The 21,348-nt window shown below is 40.2% G+C and overlaps 1 protein-coding gene across 1 annotated transcript; it reads right to left on the minus strand.

Annotated features, from left to right (window-relative positions):
• Window positions 1-11,579: 11,579 nt before the first annotated feature.
• Window positions 11,580-14,768, minus strand: LOC143616983 (uncharacterized). The gene is made up of 3 exons (XM_077089665.1): window positions 14,320-14,768; window positions 11,986-12,138; window positions 11,580-11,731 (listed from the first exon to the last, which is right to left on the minus strand). The coding sequence occupies exons 1-3, from the start codon at window positions 14,687-14,689 to the stop codon at window positions 11,583-11,585; spliced, it is 672 nt and encodes a 223-aa protein (XP_076945780.1). The 5' UTR covers window positions 14,690-14,768; the 3' UTR covers window positions 11,580-11,582.
• Between the last annotated feature and the right edge of the window lie 6,580 nt (window positions 14,769-21,348).

Raw genomic sequence — 21,348 nt, forward strand, 5'->3', positions numbered from 1 at the left:
TTTTAAGTTAGCGGGAGTGTTAAAATTTTGGGCGCTGTTTGAAAAACACTATGCCCTAAATTGGGCGACAAATGGGCGAAAATTGGCTAGAACACTGCCCCCCCCCCCCTCCCGCGATTTTAGGGCGATTTGGGGCGGGGATAAGTTGCCGCCTGCTCGCTTGAATTATAATAATATAATAATAATAATGTTACCGTTGTGGGCAACGGTTATATATATATAAAAAAAGAAAATTTAAACTATATATATATATATATATATATATATATATAAACATACACCTTCTTCTCCATTTCATACACAATTCATACCCCCAAAAATCTTCAAAAAATTTAGCAAAATGAATCCTACAAACAACCCGAACCAACCGACACTCGTGGAAGTCGCCGCTACCATGAGAGAAATCATCAAAAAACAAAAAAAAATGTGTCGAGGAACTCAACGATGTCATGAAAGAAACCAGCAAACAACACGAAAAGATTTGCCAAATGTTGGAATTGCGGGGAATTGAGTGAAAAATACGAATCCCTCAAAGCGGCCGGGTTACACGAAGAGGCCGCATTATTGCAACGACAACGAATTGAAAAAATGCGCAAATATTATGAATATTAGTATGTTATCTAGTTATGTTTTTTAATATTTTTAGTTATGTATTTTATTTTATTTTAATGCATTATTAGTTATGTTTTTTTTAATTTTTTTTGTATTTTTTTAAAATTTAATGCATTTTTATTTAATTATCTAAATAAATTGGTTTTTATTTAATTAGTTTAGTTATAAAAAGAAAATAATAAAATAACACACTTTGAGCCCAATTTGTAGCCCCTACACCATTACACCCCAAAAACAAATTTCCACTCCATGCTGACTAGGCGCCACGTGTCACAACCCCCCCCCCCTCCACTACACATGGCCCTGATCACCGCTGTTTCCCCTTTTCTTTCATTTTACCGCCTTCACAAATCACAACCCTCCCTCCATCACTCTCTCTTGGTCGCCCCATTCGCCGTCGCATCTCCCTAGGTGTTACCGGTTTGTATCCGATTTTTGTTTAAATTATGAACACATAGTCCAGATTCGATCGGAAACGTTGTGGGTTAGGTTATTTGTTTTTCGTTTCTACTATGATTGCAAATGAAGATTGGAAAAAACCGGGTGGTGTTTGCTCAAAGGTAGAAGAAGTTCGATGCTAGATCCACAATTTTCAGTATGAATTTTGTAACCCTTTATCTCGATTTTTGACTTTTATTGTTGAAGAAACACTAATCTACCCCGTGCAGATTAAGGATAATCTGGGGGTTAAGTAATGTTTCCCACGAGGGTTAGGTCCGGCAAAGAAGGATGTTCTTCAGATGACCTGCAAAACAGACACCGTGAGCTCGTCACTGAGAAGGGGGGGGGGGGGGTTCCTCCTTGTGACCACCCTCCGGCGTGAGAATCAGACTAGATTGCGCTGAATATAAGTGTATATTGAGAGAAATAGCTAGTGAAGGTAAAAATACCAGATGATGATACCGTTCCAAGGTGTTGGAGTATTTATAGCCGAAGGTAGGTTTCCAAGCAGGGTAAAGCCAGCTGTTAGAATATTCCTGTTCTACCAACTATGGGCTACGCACGTGCCATGCTGGTTGGTGGGTAGGCAGCGGCTGATAGTGACCAGGCCGGCTGTGTACTATTCCTTTTCCACCAACTGCAGGCTATGTGCGTGCCATAACAAGTGGTGTTGGTTTGGTGTGAGTAGGCAGCGGCTAATAGTGACAAACAGTACTAGAGCATGCTCCTCGTACTGTTTGTTGGTGAGCTGTCACCCTGTGATTGGTTCATGGGCTGCTTTGGTCAGATCTTGTCTATTTTGTCCATACCTTGGCAGGTATAGTACAAAAGATCTTCCAGAAGCATACAGACTAGCTCATCTGGGCGGGAGTATTCCCGCCTTGCTCATTCCTTTCAGGTGACACTGAATTATTGAGTTAGTGCCTTGTGCGTGTAGCCTTGCTATTAGTGCGGGTAGCCTTCCCTGATGGCTTGTATCCGCAGCTGCGGGGACAGGCGGGATACTTCACCATTGGGAGGCTTTCCCTGCGGGAACAGCTGGCGTACTGCGCGTAAGGTCTTCATCTCTGAGCATGGTGGGTCCTGCGGAACCAGTTGGTCCTTGCGCAAACGTCCCTCTTCAAGGTGAGTCTTGCGCGTCCAACTGGGCTCTGCTGGGACCTACCTCTTCAAGTCCCCCCAGTCCAATGTTCTTCTCATGAATTGTTAATAAGTGAGGTGAACTTTGGACTTAATCAAGGGGTTTTGAAAAGTATTTGGTTTTAAGGTTGTCCGTGGGGATTCTTCCCGCGGTTTCCCTAATGTCACGCAGAAATTCCTGACTTTTATGCTTCATCTTTGGGTATGATGCGGGTAGGTGTGTAACCTCCTCGCAAGTCAGGAGCGTTGAGTTCCACTTGTGTAGATTCTCCATGAGGTTCTGGTAGTTTTGAACATAGTGATCAATTATGTTAAAACAACCAATTCCATCTTGGAGCTTCAAACAATCTAGTTCTCGACGTTCCCACTATGCGGGGATGTTAATCCCGTTTCCGCAAGCATGGCCCAGAAGATCCTTCTTGGTTTCAATTCCCTGCGGAGTGCTAGGTATGTGAAGGGTTTCGCCTTGACACTGTACCCGCACTCGTCTTATAGTTACTTTACTTCCAAGGGGTTCCTGGCTTCAATTCCCTCCGGGTGCTAAGTATGTGAAGGGTTTTGCCCTGACACTGTACTCGCACCTGTCTTATAGTTACTTGGTTGCCAAGGTAAGGGGTATTTTTCCGTTTACTTTTGAATCTTTTTGAAATTCGAAGAGTTGGTGAAAGGATAAGAACAGTCCAAACTGTTGAAACGTCGTCCGACGGTTTCTTCTGACAGTGTCAGAACGTGCAGGAAGTTATGGCGACGTGACAATATATGGTCATTCCAGGCGCTTTTTCAGGCGCGTGGGCGAGATTTTTCGGGGCGCGTGGCCGCGAAATTAATGGCGCGCGTCCTTTCAACAGCTGTTGCCAGCTTGCTCTTTGCCACGTGTCATAGTTTCATTGCACCTGCGATTTCTCTCTCTTCCGCATTAAATTCATCGCATTAATTGCGATGAGTATATAAAGGGCGAGAGGGTGCACCTTAGTCCACACTTTCACTTCTCTCTTCATCTTCTAAACGATTTCCGGCGAATACTCACTATTCCGTCGAGCATTCTTCTGAAATCGTTGTTCTGTACATCCAAAACATGTCTTCTACCCGTGATTTTGAGGCCACTGCCGAGGAGTCTGAGTTGTTCGTCGAGAACCCGACGTCGACGTCCGAAAAGGACGACAAGCGCACTGCTGGCGAGTGCCAGTGCGCTCTTCCTATTGACCTCTACCAGTACATCGTCCAGAAGTTCATGCTCGAGTCTTTCGAGCCTGAGTTTCCGGAGCCTCATCAGACGGTGTACGATGCCCCCAAGGGCAAGATAGGGGTGTACGCTGCATTCTTCGTCTATGGGAATCTGAGGTTCCCATTGACGAAGTTTGTGTACCGTGTTCTGGAGAGACACGGTGTACACTTGACGGAGGTACACCCAATGGCGATCGCGAAGATCCGCCATTTCGAGTGGTGGTGTGCCTCATTATGGGTGTAGAGCCCCATGTCGACCGCCTGATGACCTTCTACCCTGGAGGTGCATCCAAGGGTGGTACACCCTGGTCAACCGGATCAAGGGTCTGAAGATTTGCGCCACCGAGCGCAGTCTTCGGTCTTGGAAGCGGGAGTTCTTCTACATCTCTGCCCGTGTCGTCCCTATTGCGATGACATTCAAGAACGGGAGAGCACTCCCCAACCTTCACGCCTCCAACTACCAGGAGGCGGAATGGTTCTCCAAGATTTCCCGGATCCAGACTCCGGTTTACCGGTTTGCGGAGTCCGGGATGGTGATGCCGGGATGAGCCGGGTATGGAAGGATGCCGGCTCTGAGACTCCGCAAGTGCCGATCGTCCTCGAATACGGTTTGAACTCTGTCCCTTACGGTATGCTTTATTTTATTTGCTAGGTTAGGGTTTTTGTTCTAACCATCTCTTTATTTTCAGAGGGAAACGACTTGCAGTCTCTCCTGCAGCCGCGGGAGGCTGGTGGTCCCGCTCGGATGGGTACTCGCGCTCTTGACGAGAACGAGTTGCCCATCCTTGAGCAAATGGCGGATCGGTTCGTGGAGGTCTACCCGCCAGGCCACGAGATCCTGAGCACCAGGCGGCCAGGTATGGAACTTTTTAACCCTCGCCCTGTCAATGCTGAAACCTCTACGGGAATTCCTCTAATTTTGTCATCTTCTGATGAGGAATCCGCAGATGGTCCTTTCTTGGCGAGGAAGAAGAAGGCTGCCGGTGGGAAGGGCAAGGCGAAGGTTGCCTCCACTGCCGATCCGGTGAATCGGTCTGACTCAGAGACCGAAAGTGAGGAGGTGGCGGGGAACCCTGGTGGTGAGACCACTGGTCCGGAGGTTCAGACGGCTGTCACCTCCGAGCAGCCCCGGACGACGACGGTGACCGGCGTGAAGAGGCCGGCTCCATCGGGTTCGTCCCCGCCTGTTCGCACCTTCAAGCTCAAGAGGACTCGTAAGTGTAAACTTAATAGCTTTAACTTCATATCTTTCTGGCAATGTTTTTAATGTCTTGTCTTCATGCAGGCGTGGGTGCAACTGCATTCCAAAGCGATGCGGGGAGAAGCGGTTCTGGACCCATGAAGGTAGGTTTGGTCAACCTACCCGAGGCGATGACCCAGGCGGCTACGCCTGCTTTCAGTACTGGTTCAGTTGCTCATCCCGTTGAGCTAACTGTTCCAGCTGTAACCTTACCCCCGCCGGCTGTCAGTGCCATTTTCACCGAATCCGTCACTGAGCCGGCGGTGATTTCTCTTGCGGGTTCATCCGCAGCCGCGGCCACGGTTGTAAGTTCACCTCCGGTGAGTTCACCTCCGTTGGTTTCCACCGCGGCAGCCTCCACCGTGTCTCCTCCGGCGCCTGCGACTACGGCCAGTCCTTCAGGTACGTTTGGGGTTGGGGCGTCTAGCCAATCCTTGCCTCCTTCCCGTCTCCTTGACCTTTTGGATGGATATCCCTTAGGTTCAGGTGATGGGTTTGGTGGCTATCGGCCTGTTGTCGACCCTACAGGTGCGTAGGGTTATTTTGGCCTATATCCCTTTCATCATTTCTTTCTCTTAACTGTTTTTTGTTTTATTGCAGTTCGTGATTCCAACGAGGTGTACGCTCCTCGGTGGAAGATCCGCCGGGGAACGACCCTCCGGACTGCTGAGGACTGCGTCGAATGGGCGCGTCACGCCGCCCCAAGCGGTGCGCTGGGGGAGGCCATGGCCAGCTACCAGGAAGGTAGCTGTCCAACGAGCTCCGAATCCTTCTCGCCCGGATGCAGCCGCGCCTCGAGCTACTTTGTCGTGAAAATGACAAGTTGAAGACGGCGCGTAGTCTTGAAGTGGCTCAGGCGCGGGCTATCCGGGAGGAGAACGCGAAGCTTGCCGCCATTGCTGCGGAAAAGGAGAAGGCCTTCAAGGCCCTTGAGGTTGACGTTCAGGCTCGTCTGGAGGCTCGTTCCAAGGCTGCCCAAGCTGTTAACGAACAGCTTCGGCTGGCCAAGGAAACTGCATGGAACGCAACCGAGAGGGCCACCAAGGCTGAAGCTGCTGCTGAGCCTCTACGCATCGAAAATGAGGAACTTAAAGCCAAATTAGAGAGGCTCCAGCAGGCTCATGATGCCTTGGCCATGGAAGATGCCAAGAAGCTCCAAGAGATCTTGGACCAGAGGGGGGTGCTTGACCACACTGAGCGTAAGCTAAAGGGCGTCGAAGAGGCTGCAGCCAAAGATGTATTGCTTGCCAACCTCACAAAGAACGAAGCCGAACGCGCCCGTAATGAAGCTCAAGCTGCCCTCCAGGAGGCTCTGGTTGCCAAGGAATGGCTTCTTCGAGAAGCGTTGTCGCAGGTATGCGCAGCTTCCTAACTTCTAACTTCTTTACGCTTTTCCTTACTCTTGAGTTTTTGACAAACTTCTGTTTTGTAGGTTGTGCATCGGGTGTTCACGAACACATCATATGACGATGCGATGAGCGCAGCCCTCAACGCTTCTCATGAGGATGGGGAAAAGGCTGGCTTCCTGCTTGGTCTAGGGTTTGTTGAACAAGGCATCCCGCCTTCCAACTTCCCTCTTTACAATGTGGATACTGAAGCTGCGTATGACCAAGCAGTGAATCAGTATGCTGCCTTCCCGCATCCGGTGGTGGAGAAGGTGAATGAGATTGCTGCTGCTAATGATGGGCTAGCTATCCTTAAAGCTTTCCTTGAACCGCCACACTCTTCTGACGGTGCGGGTCCAAGTGGAAGTGGTCCTGAAGATTGATCCTTTAGATCCCTTTCCACCATTAGAGTAGATTTTTATTTTTGTATAGTTTCTTTTGTATGCTGGTATGTACCCAGCAATCTTTGTAATATTTGAATTTTGATGGAATAAAGATTATTTGCTAATGCCTTGCCTTGTTTATTTCACGCATATTTTGATTTAACTTAGCAATTTCTTTAGTACTTAGATAAGTTAAATTTTCAACGTGGCAGGTAATAAGTTAAAGTTTTGCTTCCTCTTTCGTGATTGTGCGGATAAGACCGTCACTTGCACTTAGTAGGATGGCCAAACTTTACCTATATCTGACCTGCGTGGAAGTTTTCCTCATCTTTTCCTTTGAAATTTTCTAAGTGTTTTGAATAAGTTAACCTTTCGACGCGCGGTTGCCAATAGGTCAATGTTCAGTTTCCTTTATCATGATTGTGCGGGTAGAACCGTCACTTTCATTTATTGGGATGACTAAACTTTACCTATAGCTGACCTGCGTGAAGGTTTTCCTTAGAAATTTTTACCGTTTAATGTGTTTATGCGGATTTTGCCGCCTTCCACACGCAACGACTTACTTCTTCCCATATTTATGCGGTGAATACCGGCATATCAGCGTGGGAAGTTCATAAGTATAAAGGTAAGGCTATCAACACAATGTGAAAGGAGAATCATTTTCATTAGAAGTGGCTCTAGGCCTTTTCTTTACAAGTTTGGAATTGATCTACATGTAACATTTGCGTAATTGAGCTCTGTTCCATGTTCTTGGGATAGGAGTGCCATCGAGCCTTTCGAGTCGGTATGCGCCTTTTCCCAAAACTTCTTTGATAATGTATGGTCCTTCCCTGACCGGTGCCAGTTTTCCCGGGCGCTCTTGGTTTGAAGCCTCGTTGTTACGCAATATGTAGTCTCCTACATTGAAGTTGCAGAGTTTTACCCGCGTGTTGTAGTACTTCTGCATTTGTCGCTTGTAGTTTTCTTCACGCGCTGCGGCTAAGTCTCTGCGCTCCTCGGTTAGCATAAGGTCTAACCGTCTTTCCGCATCATTGTCTTCTGGCTGAATCAAGACCCTTGGTGAGGGTAAACCAATTTCGACTGGGACCATGGCTTCAGTGCCATAAGTGAGGCTGAACGGGGTTTCTCCTGTACTGGCCTTTTTCAGCGTTCTGTTTGCCCAGAGGACGTGTGGAACTTCGTCCACCCAGCCGAATCTGTGTCCCAAGAGTCTTTTCTTTATGCCGTCGACGATGCTCTTATTTGCTCTTTCCACCTCACCATTACCCTGTGGGTGCGCCACTGAGGTAAAGGTGTGGGTGATTTGAAGTTCTTCCAGCCACTTTTGTAGCTTCTTGTCAGCAAAGTTGGTGCCGTTATCGCTCACCAAATTCTGTGGAAGTCCAAAACGACAAATAATAAATTCCCAAATAAATTTTTTAATATGTTTTGCGGTTGTTTGGGCTAAGGGTTTTGCTTCTATCCACTTGGTGAAGTAGTCGATGGCTACCACTAGAAACTGAACGTTCCCTGCTGCTTTGGGAAATGGGCCTGTCACATCGATGGCCCACTTCTGAAATGGCCATGAAGAGGTGACTGGAACAAGTTCATTCTTCGGGCGATGCGTGTTGGGTGCGTAGAGCTGGCAAGACCTACACTTTCTGATGTATGCCAGCGCATCCGTATGCATCCCCGGTTGGACCCGCAAGACTCACCTTGAAGAGGGACGTTTGCGCAAGGACCAACTGGTTCCGCAGGACCCACCATGCTCAGAGATGAAGACCTTACGCGCAGTACGCCAGCTGTTCCCGCAGGGAAAGCCTCCCAATGGTGAAGTATCCCGTCTGTCCCCGCAGCTGCGGATACAAGCCATCAGGGAAGGCTACCCGCACTAATAGCAAGTCTACACGCACAAGGCACTAACTCAATAATTCAGTGTCACCTGAAGGAATGAGCAAGGCGGGAATACTCCCGCCCAAATGAGCCAGTCTGTATGCTTCTGGAAGATCTTTTGTACTATACCTGCCAAGGTATGGACAAAATAGACAAGATCTGACCAAAGCAGCCCATGAACCAATCACAGGGTGACAGCTCACCAACAAACAGTACGAGGAGCATGCTCTAGTACTGTTTGTCACTATTAGCCGCTGCCTACTCACCAACCCTTGTCGTGGCACGCACATAGCCTGCAGTTGGTGGAAAAGGAATAGTACACAGCCGGCCTGGTCACTATCAGCCGCTGCCTACCCACCAACCAGCATGGCACGTGCGTAGCCCATAGTTGGTAAAACAGGAATATTCTACAGCTGGCTGTACCTGCTTGGAAACATACCTTCGGCTATAAATACTCCAACACCTTGGAACGGTATCATCATCTGGTATTTTTACCTTCACTAGCTATTTCTCTCAATATACACTTATATTCGGCGCAATCTAGTCTGATTCTCACGCCGGATGGTGGTCACAAGGAGGAACCCCCCCCCCCTTCTCAGTGACGAGCTCACGGTGTCTGTTTTGCAGGTCATCTGAAGAACATCCTTCTTTGCCGGACCTAACCCTCGTGGGAAACATTACTTAACCCCCAGATTATCCGTAATCTGCCCGGGGTAGATTAGTGTTTCTTCAATTGTGATGTATTTGGATATTTTTTAATGTATGTTATTTTGTGATTATATGTGGATTCAGGATGTTGTTTCGATTCTGTTTTCGCCAAACAAACGTCAGCTCGTAGCTGCATAGGTAAGTATTTACTTTTTTTTATGCTTTTTAGTTTCAGTTTGTTGTATATGTTTATGTAACTATTGATCTGTTTGGTGAGGATCTGTGAAAGATGATGGGATCGATTGTTGAATTGAATGAATAATTTGTTACTAATTTTAATCTATTGGACTTGAAATTGGTGGTTTTCATTAGCGGGATGTTCATGTAAGTCTGCATTTAATAGTTTTTCCATTAATTTTTGGTTCAATTACTTTAGTGTTTATGCTTGATTAAAGAAATTGTTAAGCTGTTTGAGGTTTTATTGTTTATGCTTAAAAGCTTTTTTTTAGGTTGCTTGGGTTCAGGACTTCAGGCGTTTTGGAAACTAACCCGAATACTGACTTGTTTATATGTAGGCTATTCGGGATTCAGGTGGAATGGATTGTGTTAAATGGGTCTGGAGTTAACTAGTCGAGTTGCATACTACATTTAGTACAGAAGGGTATGTTTTACATCTGTTTTAAGTTCTTAAAGCATAAACTTCATGGAAAATGATTCTTCACAACTTGACGCAATGATGCATATATTTGAATTTTTTACAGGAGAGTGGATATGAGTTTAGAGAGGTAAAGATGAAATTTGGTATCAAGAAAGGTTGTAGATGCTGTGATTCAAAAAGTAACCTCATACCGTCTCTTTCAATTTTGTAAGTATTTCGTTGCATTTGCTAGTTTACATTTTAGGTTATACTTTTTAGTTTTCTATTGCCAAATGATTTTTTTATTGCATTTCTAATATGTACTTATTGTGCATTTCTATGCATATGTGCATTTATTTTGTTGGTTATTATTACAAACATGACTAGTCTGACTTGAAATGTGATATATGCATACATAATATGTATATTTGGACGTACAGATTTGTTTAAGTATATATGCATATTAATGTAAATGTTATGAACATGACCTGTTAACCTAACATGTTTTTTAATCTTTAATATAGGATGCAATGTAAGGCGAACTTACCCACATGCAAAGTGAAGCGGGTGATTTGCCAATTGATGAGATCGGATTTCTTAGACGTTTACTCGGTCTACACGGGTTGGGAACGTGATATTCGGCGAAAGGTGAAAATTCAACCACCCATGTGGCGTGCGTACCAAGTACAAATACCATTACTATGAAACGTCTTTTGTAAGAACAATGACACAATTGTGCACCGAGATTGATGAAATTAAGTGAATAATGGTAGGCCGAGTCAAGATGATGAAGATGCCGATATGGATGAAGATATAGTGTGTTAGTTATAATATTTTGACGGTTTGTATGACAATTAAATAGACTATTTAGTTTAACGTTTTGTAATTTGACAGCTTATGGTTTTATTTGTTAAAAAATTTAGAAAATTTTTAGCTTTACAATCAGGTTTTAATTGGTAAAAAATCTGGAAAAATTAGAAATTAAAAAAAAATTGAAAAATTATAACATCTATACCGACCACATGTCGTCGTTAAATGCATTTTTGAAAAAAACGCAATGCCGACCATTTATCGTCAGTAACAGTTTTTTATTTTACATTTATTTTTAAAAAAGGAAAAAAGTTGTGACGAACCTTTTTGCGACCACTTGTGGTCGGGAAAGGTGTACCTATACCGACCAGGTTTATACCGACCACAAATATGACTTATTGCGACCGTTTTCTGCTGACCAATCTATACTGACCACATGTGGTCGGTAAAGGCGGTCTGATCAGAGCAATTTTCTTGTATATATATATATATATATCAAACTATTTAGAAATTAAAAAAACCTATGAAACCCGTTATTAAGGTAAAATATCTAGGATTAAAAAAATATAAACTTTAGTGACATGATTGGACAAAACATTTTATGAGTGATGATCTGGAACAGTTTCAAAACTTGGTTACTATTGTATAGAGTAATCCCTTTATCTAATTATATTTTAGCACAAAGTTTATCTAATTATGCTTTAGCATAGTGTTTTTTCGGTGTGTTTTTTTTACATTATGTTATACTATTTGGTTTTGTCATTGTGTTTTTATTCATAATATTTTTTCCATTGTGTTTTTTGTTTCCTCATCGGCGTTTGTTTACCGGTTACTTTCCGTCGATTTTTCCGGTGAAAGTTCACAACGAAATTTTCGAAGACTTTTTCGGCGAGGGTGTGGCGGTGGGTGAAGGTGGTGGCGGTGAGTGAAGGTGGTGGTGGCGGTGGGCGATGGACTGATTGTGGTTGTAAGTGGGTTTTTGAGATTAATCTAAGTGAGTTTTAAGATTAAAGTAAGTGAGTCTTCAACATTAAAGTAGTAGACTAAAATAATCTTTTTCTTAGCCTTTTTAGAAAAATGAAACTTCTTATTTAAACCTAACAACTTAAATCAGGGACTTACACTAAAAAAAAGTTGGAAAAAATACAGGATTCCGTTATGATATTTTTTAAACTCACAGAACTTGCTCCTTAAAAAAAGTTACCTTTTGTTTCTTTTTTAGTAGCATCTTCGCCTTTTACTTCTGAATCATTCCCTTCGTCATTAGAAGTTGTTTCTCCAAAAGCCGTGGTGTTGTCTTCTATTTTTGTTGTTGTGTCTTCTTTTGTTAAGGCTGAATCTACATATCGTTGTTGAAACCACAATACCATTTTGTTACAATCTAGCTTGGCTCATTATAATTCACAAAATAATAATACAGTATAAAGTTAAATAGGGTGTTCGTTCCGAAGGTTATACAAAATAATGGTCTTAATTAATCCATTTTCTGTTTCGGACATGTTTTGGTCTCCGATTTTTGTTATATCTTTCCATCTGCTGTTGTTTTAATGTTTTGTATATTGACCAAACTACTAATGTTCTTAATAAAAATACCTTTTGTTTCGATTTGAGTAGCCTCTTCACCCTTTTCGTCTGATTTTGCTGACTCTATACCTTCCTTGGTTGTACTCGTCTCTCCTAACGCCATGTTGTTTTTCGATTTTGCTACCGTGTCTACTTTTGCTGGGGTTGAATTGGCATGTCGTTCTGGTAACCAAAATTATACGAGTATAAATTAATGTGTACGTGTATACACACAATCTAAGACACGAATATGTATATCAGCCAACTTAGATGTGCATAATATACATATGCTAAAACAGCAAACCAAAAATACAACATCAAAAACGAAAAGTTGCTGCCCATGGCTAGTGACATTGGTGATTTCACAAAAGCGATATAAGTTAAGTTCAACTCCTGCAAATGCTGGTTTTTATGGTATTTAAGAGAAAAATAAATTTTTTTAAAAGAATGAAAAGTTGTTGGAATATGAAAAACAATCACGTGGCAAAATACAAGTTTTCTGAATTTGTTAAATCTTTTACAGATTGAATATGTGCAAGTAAGTTTATTGGGGGGAATTTTAAACTTAATTCATTTTTCAGCTGATGATTGGCAAATGATCATGGTGTCAAAACAGAATATACGATTGAAAAGCTCATTTTCTGTCTTTGTCAAAACAAAATATCCGTTTTATGCTAATTACATTAGATATGTCTACAGCAAGATTAGCTCTATTACTACATAATATCTAAAAGTGTATCTACACTATATAAAATATGCATAGTTTACATTAGTTGATGAAAATTAAATTTCAAAGATAAATGAAAATAAAAATAAAAGATACTTCAGATTTAGATCAAATAAAAAATTAACGCTAATTAACCATGTTTGTGAATTAATTTAATTGAGTTTAGATCAAACTGATCGATTTACATTGTATAAATTTGAGATAAAATATATGATCATAATAACAATAATAATATTAATAATTATAATCAGAATTTAGTAAATTATCATTATATTAAAGCATTACTCGGTATTAGTTAAAAAAATTACACTTTATATTTGACTAATATACCCTTATATTTAATAAAAACAGAAAGTAAAATTGAAAAAATGTGATTGTTTAAAATATGCTTTCGTATTTCTCGCACTAATAATTCATAGGATTAACTTATTTTATGTGTGTGTGTGGGGAAAGCTTAAATAAAAGTCACTTTAATATAATAATTTTGTTAATGTTCAAAATCAATGCATTTGAAGGAAACTAACCAAAGTCAAAGGCAACAAAATATAAGTGTAGTACATACGTCGTTGCTAAACGTGATTCATCTACACCATTTTTACTAAACGTAAATTAAATATTATTAACTCTAAACATTATTTATATACATATTAGCCCATATAATATTTTTAATAACTTTTTTTTCATTTACTAGTTTTCATTATATATATCAACTTAAAAACAATTACTCTATTATTATTAATAATCTATTTTTATTAGTATTAAGATTGTAAATATTTATAATATCTTTTTTATTATTAGTGGTATTAATTTATATACATATATTAATATATATATATGGGTATTGGATCATTTCAGAAGTTTTTTTACAGCGAGAAGTGCGAGAAGTGAAGGTGTAACTCCATTAATCCCTAATTTCACTTCATTTCTTATGTGTAGGTGCGTTATGTAGGTGCATATGTATGTGTGTAGGTACGTATGTTTGTATATGCGTACGTATGTTTGTATATGTGTATGTATGTTTGTATGTGTGTAGGTACATAGGTTTGAATGTGGCTCGGTACATTTATATGTTTGTTGGTAGGTTTGAATGTGCAATTAAGACATAAATGCAACAAACCTACATATATGTATGTAACATCATATGAAATGGAGTGAAATTAGACATTAATGGATTTATACCTTCACTTATAGCACTTCTCGCTGTAATATCACTTCTCGCAAGATCCATCCCCTATATATATGTGTATATATATATATATATGTATTGTTTTACAAATATAATAATGCATCAACACTGATAATAATAAATATTATTATTATGATCAGACAATAAACACAAAGGAGAAAAAAAACAAAAAAAAACATTATATTTTTAAATTTAATATTTTAAAAGGAGACCATAAAATATAAAAAAAATGTTACATAAGAGTAACATGCCAAATAAAATTCTTAAAGGAAATAAAAGTTTATAAAAAAAGACTTTTTAGTTTAATAATTTAATTAAAGAATGATCATAAATTGCAATAAAATATTAGATCATATAATATGTCAAATAAAATTCTTAAATGAAATGAAAGTTTAGGGGAGGGAAATGAAAGTTCAATGAAAGTTTAACTAGGGTTCATATCAAGAGATACCTTGTTTAGAACTCATGGTTTGATCAAAGCTGGATATCAGTTTCCCCCAAACATCTTTAGCCGAATATGTTGGATTAACAACAAAACGAAGTACGTCTTCGCTAACTGATCCGAAAATCCAACCTTTGAGAAGACTATCATACTTTTTTATGATCTTCTTACTCAAATCTTTTGGAGTACTTTCATCTACAAGCCAACACATCTCATGAGCCTCCATGAGGCAAAGCATTTGTGTCTTCCAAAGATCATAATTTCCATATCCGGATAGCTTAACAGAAATAAAGTTGGATACATTGGTATTTGATGCGTATAGATATTCGTAGTCTTGTATTCTTGCTATATTATCAGGAAGGTTTGATAAATTGGCCATGTGAATGAAGTATGATCAGAAGTGAGAGATGAACGGAGTTTGCGTCTTAGCTTCTTGGAGATCTATACATTAAATGCTTTGAACTTGTAAGGCTGAGGGGTGTGGGGCGCTAACCTGGGCGCGAGAGCCCCTCCGCTCGCGCCCCCAGGCGCTAACCCCACACCACCGGGGTGCGAACCGGGGCGCGAACGGGGCGCGAGCGCGAGCCCCCAGGCAGGCGTGAATGTGGTCGCGGGAGAAGAGAGAGAAAGAGCCGTTGAGCTCGCGAGAAAGAGCCGTTGAGCTCCGAATTTAAAAAAAAAAAAAAACCTTAAAACCTCTATATAATATCCCAAATTACTCCCATTTCAACCATATCAAAACACAATTTCACCTTACAAACTCTTATATAATATCCCAAACTCCTATATAATACCCAAAAATGTCTGGAAATTGGTACCCAAACCTAGATTCAGATTATATTGACGACGATTTATGGTGATGGAAAAAAGTCGAATGAGAGATTTGGACTTCCTTACAAGAGACTTCAGTAACCTAAATCCGGTCGATCAAATGCTGATGGAAAAGCAAAAGGAACGTATCCGAAAGAGGTTGATCGAAGAAGACCAAGCCGAAGAATAAGAATAATGTTTTTTTAGTACTTTAATTTTTATTTTATTTTTAGATATTAATATGTTTTTTGTTTAATGTGTGTTTTTTTTAATAATTTTTGAGTTTTTTTAATAATACGTTTTTTGAATATATTTATAAAAAAATAAAAAAAAAAATCCGCTGGAGCCCCTCCACACCAGGGCCAGGGGCTCCAGCGGGGGCTCCAACACCCCCTTATCCAGTTTCTCTCTCTGCCACACGTCACAATATTATTGGCTGGAGCCCCCACTCGCGCCCCCATTAGAGCCCCCTACACCCCTCAGCCTAAGTAAAAAAAAAGCTCAAGATAGAATTTAAAATTCCGATTAGGTGGGAAGCTCAACATTAAATGCCTTCAAACTTCAATGCTTATTAATATATTCAACTTCCAACTGTCTATTTAAAAAAATATAAAACAAAACAGAACCAAACAAAACAAAAAAAATAACAATTTGCATTTAAAGATATTTAGATGTAATTAGTTATATGATTTGTAATAATAAAATTTTTAACAGTTAAAAGAAATGATTTCGGCTATTTTTTTTAAACGTGTGCATTTTTAAGGTTCATGCATTTTTAAAAGTAACCTTATATATTTGGATCCGGAAGATATCGACTGAAGTCTGAGATATTATCTGCAACTTGAAACAATGGATGTCCAATGAGGAATCAAACCGGAATCAAATGCCCAATTTTGAATGGTGACATTAATTAATTACGTTCCTATCCCCCTTTTTGTCTTTTAAATTAAAAGGGAAAACAAACGGTTAACAAGTTATGCCGTTAAATAATAGACAATTAGAGATTTATTATTATTATTATTATATATATTAATTTTGAACTTTCTTATGCATTGCTTTTTGTACCTTATACAAACTGTGTTGTACTCCTGCCTTTGTACAATGGGTAAAGCTTTTGGTATTACAATTTCTGTTCAGTTGTGGCTACTCCACGTGTTAATGTAGTGTTTACACGTATCTAACTCGGCGGCTTCACTGTCTGTTCCTTTTCCGGGTGAGAAGGTAACATTTTCTTATTTTGTAGAGAGAAATAGATAGAGGAGACGTTAGTTTTTAGAGAAAGGCAAAGGAAGAAAAACGAAGCGTCTACCTGCCATTGTCGGTGGCTTTCCGGCAGTGGTTTCATTGGCTTTGGTCGACGAACAGCCATTTCCAGCCGGCGGCGGTGGGTGTGAGACATGGCGTGGCAACCTATGTTGCAGCCATGGTGGAGATTGTGTTTTGTGTATGGCTTTGTTGTTTCTTGCAATCTTCTCTCTTCCAATTCTGTCCCTTATGCTTTGAACGTAGTCCCTTTACATATTATGTATTGGACACCACAACTTCTTTAATAACCCCTCTACTAAGATTAAGTATACATTAACACTAATAACCAACTTATCGAGCTAGAACTAAGTTTTACTAGAACTACTAGACGAATAGCAAACTAAACATAACTACTTATTTAATAGCACCTCTAATAGAATTAACAACCCCGTCGCAACGCGGCGGGTCTAATAACTAGTTATTATTTTATTTGGGATAGTACTTGCTACTTAGTAGGCGATGGATAAACGTGGTTTGAGACTTCATTTCTCAATGGTTTAATAGCGGTAGTGGTAGTGGCAGCGGCAACGACAACAGCATTAGTAATAATTTTTTCATTTAAACAAAACCCATATGTTAACTAGAGATGCCTAGTGGTCAGCGTGGTTTGAGACTCCATTTCTCGGTGGTGTTAAGTTCTTCGCATGCACGACTTTTCAGTGAGAGATCCGTTGGAGTGTGTTTGGGATTGGGTTCATTGTGTCCTGGTTTATTATAAAAGCTAGAAACAAAAAATTATTTGAAGGTGTTAAAAAGTAGATCGAAGAGATTACTAGAGATATATTATTTTTTTTTAATACAAACATAGATTGAAATGCAGTTGAATTATTGGTCGAATTGATGTATATTTAATTTCATGTAATTCTGGGTAGTGGTGACGCCTCTACGTGTTGTGGAGAGCATTGGTTGTGTGTTTATAAAAGTTATAGTTTAAAATGATGACAAAACAACAACAATAATAATAATTACATGGGTGATTTTCAATGAAAGAAGACTTGAATTTTTGTGAATACAAGTGGTTCGATCTTAAGGGAGCGTCCGGGTTTTACCATCAGTGAGCTTATTGAGCTTTTAGGCAGTTGAGTTTTTCTTAAAACTAGAGACAATTTGGAGGAGCTTAAAGACTCCGTACGGCTAGTTGGGCCAGTTGAAGATGACCTCTTGTCATTGGATCACTTCGTGTGAATTACTTGGACAATTCTTTATTTATTTATCGTTAAAAAATAAGAAAAAAGAAAGAGTCCAACAACATAATTGCATTTATTATTACATATTAAATTAATTAATGTTGAATCATAGACAAAGACCATAAAATTGTCAACGGATCTAAACTGTTTTTCTTCTTTTTTATATAACCCATAGGGCATTAAAAAAAATGGAATTCTGAGAATATTGTATTCATTTTTGTTTTTGAAATTAATGTATCTTGCTGGGTTTAGTTAACTAGCTTGCACGTTCCAAATGTGAACCGGTTAGAGTTGTTGTTTACCTATCCTTTAAATATTCAAAACATATCCTTTAAAATTGAGTTGTGTTAAATGCATCATGAGCAACATCGTTTTACATGATTACACTATGTGGTGGTCATTTTGCACGGTGCACACATGTTGTCTGTACTTTTATTGCAATCAGGCGCCGTGAACCCAATGTTAGTAATTGTATGAAAATACCAATATTCCCCTGCAGTTTGCACCCCCTTGTGATTTGATGTTATTAACATTTGCACTCTCTCTTCTTTGCTCTCCACAGCACCACCACCACTGACACCACCACCACACCTTTGATGCTACAATATACAATGTGCACTTTTATTCGATCTGCCCCCATCATATACCCATTGTAAGCATAACCATTCATATATGTAGTTCGTTACCTTGGCAGAAAACCCAACTGAAATTAGGTCTTTTTTAATCATTCATTTAAGCCAAATCAAACAGATAATTATGATATTGGAACATCGTGATCTTCTCATTTAGAAATCAAAATATATATACATGAGAGTTCGATGAATAGATAAACTCCTAATTGCATAACAGAAGCCAAAGAGATAAACCACATGCAATTTCAATAAAAGAGAAAAATAATGAATTTAGTTAATATCTTCAAGATCTTTAGATGTATTCAAACTCTAAACAAACCAATAGGAGATGGTGGTAGTTATAGGTTCCCGTAATGAATCTAACAACTTATTTGGATCAATCTGTAACACCAATAAGCGGAAATCACTAATGCTACTCGGATCTCGGATCAAGAGAAATATGAAAAATCGAAGAGAGACCAAGTAGTAGAGGTGGAGAGAGAGAATGCAAAAGGAAACTTATGGTGCATGGGTGAATAGTTTCCTATTTATACCCATGCATCTAGGTTTATTTCTTGGGCTGGCCAAAGGTTAACCAAATGTTAAACGATAGCTAAACAAACGATACATAGTAGCTTCCGTCTCTACCTCTTTGCTTCAGTCCATCTCGTAGTTGTACGAGACGCGACCATAAAACAGTCGATTCTCAATAATGCGATCGACGAACTGGTTGAACTTGTTGATGATGCTGGTGTAGCGAAAACCAAGGTCTTGGATCTGCAGATCTCCCAATGGTGAATGTTTAAGCTTCTGGATGTCATCCTCTCCCAACCGAAGAATTTCATGCTCATCGAAGAACCAAAGCTCGACTCCACCATTGTAGTACATAACAACTTTTGCCGGTCTACTAATCAAAGCTCCACCCACGGAAAGGATTGAGCATGCCATTATCAAAAGCATCACCATGATAAACAATATGACCATCGGTTGCCATCTTGTATTTCCAGACAGCTGTCCGGTGAGCTCGTTTATCTCGGTCGGCCGAGCGAACATCTTGCCTTTGTTTGACTTTGTAATCTTCAAACCCTTTCTTGGCTTGCACTTCGATTTTGCTTTTGTACCACTTGGTAAACCTCGAGTCTTTATTCTTTTGTCCAGCGAAGTAGTTCTTATCCAATTCTAACAATGTGTGACAAAGATATGTGATATCGTCATTTTCTTTCTGAATTACCTAACGTTTATTGTTGTGATCCCATTTACTGAATTGAATGCATCATAGGGATCATTTCAGTCTCTGAAAGTCCATCGATTACTAATACATGTAGGTCCTAAGAAGTGGATCTAACAACACGTTTTTGAATCAATCTTGACCATAAGCTAGCAGAAATCACTAGTGGTTAACCAGGATCTCGAATCTTGTGGTGTTTGGTTTATTGTAGGAAAGAAAAGAAGAGAGGAGAGGAGAGTTGGTGAGAGGATAAAATTATGTTTTGCAAAAGGTTGGTTTTGCATGAGCATGCTTCACCATTTATACGTGAAGCAATGCCATGGCCACATATATTATTTACGGCCCAATGGACTATTTGTTACAAGGCCTCGGGCCCGAACATAAGTAAACAAATCGAAAGCTAAGATAATACAAAAGACTATTAAACGAAAAGGAGCCCTACAATCTCCCACTACACTTTTGGTATTATTTCCTTAGCTTTCGTCTTCAATCGCTCTCATATTCGAAGCCCTCTTCTTTTTCGTATAGTTGATTTTCAACAACGTATTGAATGAAGTTGTTGAACTTTTCAACTATCTTGTTAGTGTTAAGCTTGCTTATGTCTTCAATAGTGTGCAAACGATGATTGTAAAGCTTTAAGAGATCATCCTTGCCAAGACCCGTGAGTTCATGCTCATCAACCATATGGAGGGGATGCATGCTCGGACACTGAATAACAGCCTCTCCGGTTTCATTGTCGAATTCCCAGCATATAAAATCATGGAGCATGTTGGGCTCAACGGTTCTCCATGATAGATAGGCCTCCCATCACTCACTTACTTTGGCATCTTGTAACGCCATTCTTTCTGTCTCTCTCTAGCAGTCGGATGCGTGTCCGTTGGATGCAAATAAGATCTACCTTTGTTGAGTTTGAAGTTAGAGTAGTTCAGCTTCCATTCACGGTGCAAGTATCGTTTCATCCAACCCTCCAACCTCTTTTCACCATGACCTTCACTAGCTGACCTTCCGAAAAATTTCATATCCAGCTGAGATAGAGAATGAAGCTCTGTGTGGTGCAAGTATGTCAGATCTCCATTTTCCCGTCGAATCCCCCATCACTCACTATCAGCATGCCATTTTGCATACAGAATGACTGAGTTGTCATGAGAAGAAAAATATTATCCACGCATGCAGGAACATCTAGAAACAGTGCGTCACTTCTTCTTTCATGCCGTTTGACTTATGGCAGGGAGAGCAACAACATAAAAGACTTAGGGGACTGGATCATGAGTTGGAGTATCCGGGTTTGGAGAGCAGTTGATACCATCATCATCATCTTTATTTTCTTTGTCATCTTCCATGAATCTTTAACGGAGTCTCAACCTGCAAATTCCTCAACATTCAAAATATAGGATATTTCAGCATCCAATGCAACATCCACATCTCTTATTTTTAATGCTTAATCAGTAGATTGGGACTCCAATCTAAGCATCTCAGATTATGAAGCAGACTGATCAACTGCTCCACTGCCACCACCATTACCATTTCCACCATCATTGCCGGCACCCCATCACGCGGCTCATCAAAACTGTTATGAGAATCATCATCGTCTTCATCGTTCTTCTCGTCTCATCATCGTCATCAATATCTTAATCATCATCATCATCAGAATTGTTAGAACCATCATTATCATCACCTTGAGCTACAATCTCTAGCTCTCAATCAGGGCTTGATCAACCTGTGATTCGGTTCTCCAAGTTTGTCTATCCACAATCTGTGATTCGGTTCTCCAAGTTTCACTTGAGAGCTAGTGAAGCGTCCCATAAAAGAAGCATTTATGGATATGATGAATCGGATATGCAAGCCATATTTGGATAAATTTGTAATCGTTTTTGTAGACGATATACTTATTTATTCC

Source organism: Bidens hawaiensis, unplaced genomic scaffold, assembly GCF_021521415.1.
Source record: "Bidens hawaiensis isolate Kalapana, Puna unplaced genomic scaffold, B.hawaiensis_p1.1 tig00050770_1, whole genome shotgun sequence".
Lineage (NCBI taxonomy): Eukaryota > Viridiplantae > Streptophyta > Magnoliopsida > Asterales > Asteraceae > Bidens > Bidens hawaiensis.

Excerpts from the sequence above, each read along its gene's own strand:
- LOC143616983 (XM_077089665.1), bottom strand. The coding sequence starts at position 14,689 with ATGGCCAATTTATCAAACCTTCCTGATAATATAGCAAGAATACAAGAC. Across the intron at positions 12,139-14,319 it reads AACCATGAGTTCTAAACAAG|AACGACATGCCAATTCAACC; the intron begins GTATCTCTTGAT and ends TTTGGTTACCAG. Across the intron at positions 11,732-11,985 it reads TACTCAAATCGAAACAAAAG|ATTCAGCCTTAACAAAAGAA; the intron begins GTATTTTTATTA and ends AACGATATGTAG.